The 8991-nt window shown below is 35.6% G+C and overlaps 1 protein-coding gene and 1 pseudogene across 3 annotated transcripts in view; one reads left to right on the top strand and one right to left on the bottom strand.

The window, feature by feature from the left end:
• LOC105518730 overlaps window positions 1-3868 on the bottom strand; it is a 12146-nt pseudogene extending 8278 nt beyond the window's left edge.
• A 487-nt stretch (window positions 3869-4355) lies between these two features.
• KLHL8 (kelch-like family member 8) overlaps window positions 4356-8991 on the top strand; it is a 32188-nt gene continuing 27552 nt past the window's right edge. For 2 of the 3 annotated variants that reach the window (XM_011951805.1, XM_011951803.1), the window contains exon 1: window positions 4362-4724. In XM_011951805.1, coding sequence (XP_011807195.1) covers window positions 4509-4724 — 216 coding nt within the window. In that variant the 5' untranslated portion in view covers window positions 4362-4508. Of the gene's footprint in view, window positions 4725-8991 lie in introns of all 3 variants that reach the window. The other variant, XM_011951802.1, reaches the window with a different exon arrangement.

Below are 8991 nucleotides of genomic sequence, written 5' to 3'. Positions count from 1 at the left end.
TTTTTTTTTTTCTCTTTTTGTTTTTTGAGGCAGAGTCTCACTCTGTCACTCAGGCTGGAGTTCAGTGGCATGATAACAGCTCACTGCATCCTTGAATTCCTGGGCTCAAGTGATCCTCCCACCTTAGCCTCCTGAGTTGCTGGGACTATAGGCACATGCTACCACGTCCAGCTAATTTTTGTTTTGTTTTTGTAGAGACAAGGTCTGTGTTGCCCAGGCTGATCTTGAACTCCTGGGCTCAAACAATCCTCCAGTCTCAGCTTACCAGTGTTGGGATTATAGGAGTGAACCACCACACCTGGCATGTTTTTAGTTTTTGTTTGTTTTGTTTTGTTTTGAAACAGGTGCTTGCTGTATTGTCCAGGCTGACCTTGAAGTCCTGGGCTTAAGTGATCCTCCTACCTTAGCCTCCCAAGTGGCTGGGACTAGAGTCATTCACCAGCCATTGCACCCAACCTTTTGCCCATTTTAAAATTGGGTTCTTTTTTTTTTCTTTTTTTTTAATTGAGTTGTAGGAGTTCTTTGTATATCTGGATATTAACCCCTTTCCAGGTATATATTTGCAAATACTATTTTCTTCCATTCTATAGGTTGTCTTTTCTTCTCTATTGATTGATTGTTTTGCTGCACAGAAGTTTTAAAGTTTGATGTCCCATTTGTCTGTGTTTACTTTTGTTGCTTGTGTTTTTTACGTCATACACAAGAAATCATTGATAAATTCAATGTTGTGAAGCCTTTTCCCCATGTGTTTTCTCCTCCAGTAGCTTTATGGTTTCAAGTCTAGTCATTTTATGGTTTCAGGGCTACATTTAGGTCTTTAATGAATTTTGAGTTAATTTTTGTATATGGTGTAAAGTAAGGGTCCAACTGCTTTCTTTTGCATATGATATTTTTATATAGTGTTTTTTATCACTAACAATTTTATGTGTTTGATATTATAGCTACTCTTCAGTTTTAATAAAATTCTTTAGGGTTTTGTTGTTGTTGTTACTGTTGGCATGGTGTGTCTTCTTTCGATCCTATTCCTTTAACTGTGTCTTTATACTTAAAGTAGGTGTTTTTTCTTGTACGCATTTGATAGTTGGATTTTGCTTTTTCTTATCCAATCTGAAAATCTCTCTTTTTAAAAAAGTCTTTATTTGAGACCACTGTAGATTCACTTGCAATGCTAAGAAATAATAGATCTTATATTTCCTTCACCCAGTTTCCCTCAGTGATAACATCTTGTATAACTTTTGTACTAGGAAATTGACTTTGATACATTGTCTGTTTTATTCAAATTTCACCTGTTTTACATGCATTCGTGTGTATGTGTATGTTATCATGTGTAGATTCATATGATCAAGATACAGTACAGTTCCATCACAAGTATCTCTTGTGCTACTCATTTATAGCCACAGCTACTCCTGTCCTCTCATCCTTCCCTAACCTCTGGCAAACAATAATCTGTTCTCTACCTCTATAACCTTGTCATTTTGAGAATGTTATATAGATAGAATCATACTGTATGGCTTTTTTTATTGAGCATACTTTGAGATTCATCCAGGTTGTTATATGTTTCAATAGCTTGTCCCTATTGCTGAGTAGCGTTCCTGAGTCTCTGCCTGTAATTGGAAATGGTTAGTCCATTTATATTTAATGTGATTATTGATGCTGTTGCGTTTAACTCAACATCTTACTCAGGGATCAGCAAACTATGAGCTTGGGGATTAAATCACACTCACCAAGTGTTTATTCTTTGTTTATTTATTTTATTTTATTTTATTTTATGAGACACAGTCTTATTCTGTTGCCCAGGCTGGAGTGCAGTGGTGTGATCTCAGCTCACTGCAACCTGCGCCTCCTGGGTTCAAGTGACTCTGGTGCCTCAGCCTCCCAAGCAGCTGGGGTTACAGGCGCGCACCACCATGCCTGGCTGTTTTTTGTATTTTTTAGTAGAGACGAGGTTTTGCCATGTTGGCCAGGCTGGTCTTGAACTCCTGACCTCAGGTAATCCACCCACCTCAGTCTCCCAGAGTGCTGGGATTACAGGCATGAGCCACCACACCCGGCAACTAAGTGTTTTGTTTTTTTTTTATAATTAAAGTTTTATTGGAACATGGCTATATTTATTTATTTACTATTGTCTGTGACTGCTTTTGTGTTACAATGACAGAGTTCAGTAGTTGTGATAGAGACCCATATGGCCCAGAAAGTCAAAAATATCTATTCTGTGGCCCTTTACAGAAAAAGTTTTTAAGCCCTGATTATGCTATTTGTTTTCTATTTGTCCCATCTGTTCTTTGTTGATTTTGCAGCAGGAATGTGAATTTAGAAGAGATATTACAGTGACTGGTGCCTGTTAGAATATCTATAGATGCTTTCCTCAGATAACATTTTAGACCTGACAGAAGGTGTCTGCATTCATTTTTTATTGTGTGTAACAAATTACCACAATTTAGTGGCTTAAAATAATATGCATTTATTATCTCACAGTTGCCGTGCATCAGGAGTTTGGGCACAGTATAGTTGGGTCCTTTGCTTAGGATCTCATAAGACTGCAATAAAGCTATTGGCCAGGCTGTATTATGAAGAGGCTCAATTATGGAGAAATCTGCTTCCACACTTATTCAGGTCATTGGCAGAATTCATTTCCTTGGAGCTGTATGATTGAGGGCCTGGCTTTTTACTGACTGTCAGGTGAAAGCCTCTCTCAGGTCCTAGGGATTGCCTGTAATTCCCTGCTACATGGCTGTCTCCATGATGGTTTGCTTTTCAAGGCCTGCAGGAGAACTTCTTACTCCAGTCTGCTCACACAGTATTCTATAATGTAACGTAATCAAGAGAGTGACATCTCATCACTTTCCCACATTCTGTCAATTAGAAGCAAGTCACAGGTTCTTCCTGCATGCAAGGGATTTATATGAAGACATGACTCATTAAGGATCACTATCATGTATGTCTGCCACAGAAACCATAAGAAGGCATTAAAAACTATAATCTATAACCTTACATTGACCATTTTGATTTCTGTCAAAAGCTGGAAATGATGAGATTAACAATAAAGAACCTAATATAGCTAAAGTTCTGGTTAGAATATTTAGAGTTTTCTGAAACTACATAATAAGCAGAGCTATCCACTCTGATAATGCCAATATTTTAAACAAGCACTTGTAAATTCATTATTGTATTTGATGTATTTCTCAGGATAGTGCCATGAGGGAGATAGGTATCCCTGTTTATAGATGAAGAAACTGAGGATTAGTAAGGCCTCAGTTTTACAAATTACACAGCCTCAAAAAAAATTACACAGCCAGTGAGTGATGGAATAGGTGTCTATTTATTAGTAACTTGAAATCCTCTGTTCTTGTCAGCAAAGTAGAATTGTAGCATAGAATTATTGATGGTGTGACTGTTCATCAAATATGCTTTGATGATGAGGAAAGTTTGATTTGGTATGTAAATACTAATAAGTTCTATGTGAAAATGCAAATAAAATGAGATCTTTATAAGAGTGCAGCATTTCCTATGTTTGGCAGTACAATATTTCTAATCCTGAAAATGTTTCCTTAAATGGTATCTCTATTTTACAGAAGAGATCGAGGTCTAAGCAGGTTGTCATTTGCTCAAGCTCATATATTTGGTATGTGGTAGAACCATAATCTGACTTCAGAATCTAGGATGAACCTAATTCAATCAAAATATCGTTCTGTTTTGGCCTTGCATTACTAAATTGTATAGTTGGAAGGCAGCTATATTAGTGTTTTACTGTATATCTCTATTCCAGTAATTTCATCTCTACTTAATTGTTATCTGTTAAGTGGGGTTGTTTATCTACACTTGGATGAGAAAGTCTTTAGTGAACTTTACCTATCATCTGTAGGATCATGTTGTTTTGCTAAAAAAAAAAAAATTCCGAGTTAAGTCTCAAAACTTAACTTTTGCAGTTCATGGCCGTGTGTGGTGGTTAAAGCATGTAATCCCAGCACTTTGAGAGGCCTAGGTGGGCAGATTGCACGAGCCCAGGAGTTTGAGACCAGCCTGGGCAACATGGAGAAACCCCGTCTCTGAAATAAAAATTTAAAAATAGAAAAATTTTAGTCCATAGCCTTTCTCTTTGAAGATAGCATATTACACATCTCAAAAGTCATGTGCTCAAGTCAGTTGTTCCTGTTGGATTTTAAAGGAGTTCCTTTATTGATATAAAATAATTAGCAGAAGTGAATTATGTGTTATTTAGCATAAAAACAAAGTTTTTTGTTCTTTTATAAATAATGATTGATATAATTATTTTGCATGTATAGTATTAACAAATTATAGTTAACAATAATTTTTTTCTTTTGGTTTGTCTCTATGTGTTTTATTATTGATTTTTCAGTCACAGCAAACTGTACAATGGCAGTTGAGTGGGTTTTGAAAAACGTCTGAATTGTAGTGTCTACATCTACCTTCTGCCTTCCCCCTACCCTTTGAAAAAGAATAAATGGCATGTTTGAGAAGAGAGCTATATTGAAAGAGGAATATTGCAAATGGCTTCAGATTCTGTGAATACTAAACAAGCTAGGAATCACATTACAAAGGGGAAAAGGCAACAACAGCACCAGCAAATAAAGAACAGATCCTCAATTAGTGATGGTGATGGAGAAGATTCCTTTATTTTTGAAGCAAATGAAGCTTGGAAAGATTTTCATGGTTCTCTTCTTCGATTTTATGAAAATGGAGAACTCTGCGATGTCACACTCAAGGTGAGATTGCCTTTTTTCTACTTTTCTCAGGCCGCTTCAGTGTAATATGCAAAATGGGATTTCTGTAACCACACAAGGCAAATTTTGTTGCTATGCATAGTTGATACAGTTGGAATGCTTTTAGTCTCAATCTTTTTTTTTAGTGTAGGAGAAAGGACATAGAGGGCAAATGAAGAGAAGTTAGAATAAGATAAAATTATTGTACTAATTTAATGTTGATATTCATTATTTCTTAGTTAATTTAACTTCTGAGAGTTCTGAAACCCTAGAACAACAAATATTATTAGTGAAATTAATAAATTGCTGTCGACTAGATAAGCTTTTCACTTGTGAATTTAAATAACTTGGTGTATTTGCTTACTCTGAATACAGAAGTAAGTTAGAAGTCAGCAATTTTGGATTGTTTACTCAGCTAGTGATTTACTGTATATCTCTATTTCAGTAATTCAATCTCTACTTCATTGTTTTCATCTGTTAAGTGGAATTGTTTATCTACACCTGATAGTGAAATATAGTCTACTTAACCTTAGGTGAAAAAGTCCTCAGTGAACTTTGCTCATAATCTATAGGATCATGTTGTTCTCCTAAAGCAACCAGTTTTAATAAAATTGGAAAAGTGATAAAGCAGTATGGAAAAGCCTGTGTTCTGATTGTTTCTCATTACACATTTAAAGTACTTTCTTCTTATCTCTCAGTGAAATATTAAAACTTTTTAGTGAACTCTTGGGCTTAAGCAGTCCTCTTGCCACAAGCGTCTGAGCAGCTGGGACTAGATGCGTGCACCACCATGCCTGACTAATTAAAAAAAAATTTTTTTTTAGAGATGGGTCTTGCTATGTTGCCCAGGCTGGTCTCAAACTCGGTCTCAAATGGTCCTTCTGCCTTGGGCCTCCCAAAAAGCTGAGATTATAACTGTAAGCCACTGTGCTAATGGTAGATCATTATTTCTCATAGTTCTGAAGATTGGGAGGTCTAAAATCAAGATACCAGCAAGTTTGGTATCTGGTGAGGGCTGCCCTCTCTGCTTCCAAGATAGTGCCTTATTGCTGCATCCTCCAGAGGGGATGAACACTATGTCCTCACATGGAAGGCAGAAGGACAAAATGGGCCTAAGCTAGTTCCCTCCAGTCCTCTTTTAAGGCACTAATCCATTCATGAGCACAGAGCCCTTACGATTTCATCATTTCCCAAAGGTTCCCCCTCTTAGTATTAGCACAGTGGGGATTAAGTTTCAACACATGATTTTGGAGGACATTTAAAAGATAGCACAGACATAATTTGATAGAAGAGAAAAATAATAATGGAGAAAGTGATCCTATATTTAACACGTAAGCATTCTGTATTAAGAAATTTTAAGATTCTGTGTTTAAGGAAGATTACCTTTTACTTCATCCATTCAGCTAGTAAATCAGTATTTTAATCTTTTTCATGTTTCTCAGAAAGGTGGTATAATCATGTGCCACGTAAGGACATTTTGGTCAACGATGGACCCCATATACAATGGTGGTCCCATAAGATTATAATGGAGCTGAAAAATTCCTATCACTTAGTAATGTTGTAGCTATCATAGTGTCCTAGCACAGTGCATTACTTACGTGCTTGTGGTGATGCTGGTGTAAACAAACTTACTGCATTGCCAGTTGTATAAAAGGTATAATACATGGTTATGTATAGTACCTAATACCTGTTCATGCTAATAAATGATTGTGTTACAGGTTTATGTATTTATTGTACTTTTTATTATTGTTGTAGAGTGTACTCCTGCTACTTCTAAAGAAAAGAACATTACTTAAAAAAAGAAAAAAATTGCAGAAAGTTGATTCTTAACAAAAAACAAGAAAAGAAAAAATGTTAACTGTAAAAACAGCCTTAGGCACGTCCTTCAGAAGGTATTCAAGAGGAAAGCATTGTTACTATAGGAGATGACGGCTTCATGTGTCATCTCCTTTCTAGTAGGACAAGATCTGGAGGTGGAAGACAGTGATATGGATGATCCTGACTTGGTATAGATGCAGGCTAATGTCTGAGTTTGTGTCTTAGTTTTTAACAAAAAAGCTTAAAATGCAAAAGAAAAAAAGTTTAAATAGAAAAAAGCTTTTGGAATAAGCATATAAAAACATTTTTGTAGAGCTATGCAATGTGTGTGTTTTAGGCTAAGTGTTATTACAAGAGTCAAAAGGTTTTAAAAAAATTAAAAAGTTTATGGAAAAAGTCACAGTAAGACACGGTTAATCATGAAAGAAAGAAAAATATTTTTTTAAATGTAGTGTAGTGTAAGTGTACAGTGTTTGTAAAGTCTGCAGTAGTGTACAATAAAGTCCTAGGCTTTCCCATTCACTCACCACTCAGTAATTCACCCAGAGCAACTTCAGGCCCTGCAGCTCCATTCATAGCAAATACCTTATACAGGTATACTTTAAAAAAATATATTTTATACCATATTTTTACTGTACCTTTCCTATGTTTATATGTTAGATATGCAGATAGTTACCATTGTGCTACAGTTGCCTGCAGTGTACAGTACAGTAATAGGCCATGCAGGTTTGTAGTCTGGGAGCAACAGGCTGTACCATATAGCCCAGGTATGTAATAGGCTATACCATCTAGATTTCTGTAAGTACACTCTGTGACATTTGCACAATGATAAAATCACCTGACACATTTCTCAGAACGTATCCCCATCCTTCAGTGACACGTGACTGTATTAGAACTGCTTACCACAGCCTACGTGTGTAGTATAACCTACATACCTAGGCTATATGGTATAGCCCGTTGTCGCTGGAATATAAGCCTGCGTAGCCTATTACCATACTGAAAACTGTAGGGATTTGTAACACAATGGTATTTGTTTATCTAAACATATCTAAACAGAAAAGGTGCAGTAAAAAGTGGGCAAAGGACATGAACAGACACTTCTCAAAAGAAGACCCACAAGTGGCCAACAAATATATGAAAAAATATTCATCATCACCAGTCATTAGAGGAATGCAAACCAGATACCATCTCACATCAGTCAGAATGACTTTTGTTAAAAAGTCAAAAAATAACAGATGCTGGCAAGGCTGTGGAGAGGAGGGAACACTTACACACTGTTGGTGGGAATGTAAATTAATTCAGCCACTGTGGAGAGCAGTTTGGATTCTTCTCAAAGAACTGAGAGTTGAACTGCCATTCAACCCCGCAATCCTCCTGGTGGGTATATACCCAGAGGAAAATAAATCATTCTATCAAAAAGACACATATGTGTGTATGTTCATTGCAGTGCTATTCGCAAATAGCAAAGATACGGAATCAGCCCAGGTGCCCATCAGTGGTGGATTGGATAAGGAAAATGTGTTATATTTACACTATGGAATACTACACAGCCATAAAAAAGAATGAAATCACGTTATTTGCAGCAACATACATGCAGCTGGAAACCAATATCCTAAGTGAACTAATAAAGAAGCAGAAAACCAAATACCACTTGTTCTCACTTGTAAGTGGGAACAAAACACTGAGTAAACGTGGTCATGAAAATGGGAAAAATAGTGGAGAATACAAGATGGGGAGGTAGGGAAGTTGGTGGGGGTATGAATTGAAATAAACTGTTTATTTCATGTTGTGTATTATGCTTACTACCTAGGTTATAGATTCATTTATACACCAAATCTCAGCATGATGCAATATATCTATGCAACAGACCTACATATGCACCCCTAATTCTAAAGTAAAAGTTGAAAAAACCAAAAAAAATATTTATTTATGTTAAAATTTATATAATTATTTATATATATTTACAATAAAATAAAAATATAAATTTAAAATAAAAATAAAACTCTAAGAATGAAGGAATAGTAAAATGTTTTTACTTTATAAGGGGAAAGGACAGATTATAGGCTTATTTTATTATTTTGAGACAAGGTCTTGTCCTGTCACCCAGGCTGGAGTAGAATGATGCAATTGTGGGTCACAGCAAGTGTCACGATTATTCTTACTCACGAAGTTATGCAACTGTATATCCACTATAATAGTATTTACGGTAATCAAAAAGTCATAATGTAAATGTCAAAACAATATTGAAATGGTAATGAATGATATGCATGTAGCATAAAATATTAGATATTAAAGAAATGCTTGCATGAGTTGCTAATGATGAATGTTAAAGTATATTAGAGTAGAAAGGCATTTTTCAACTACTGATATGGAAAATTTTCCTGTATATATAATGGTTAATAATACTAAGATAAAATTTAACTTTTTCTAATTTTTTTTTTTTTTTTTTTTT

Source organism: Colobus angolensis, unplaced genomic scaffold, assembly GCF_000951035.1.
Source record: "Colobus angolensis palliatus isolate OR3802 unplaced genomic scaffold, Cang.pa_1.0 Scaffold328, whole genome shotgun sequence".
In the NCBI taxonomy this organism is placed as follows: domain Eukaryota; kingdom Metazoa; phylum Chordata; class Mammalia; order Primates; family Cercopithecidae; genus Colobus; species Colobus angolensis.
This window is presented reverse-complemented; position numbering and strand designations above follow the sequence as displayed.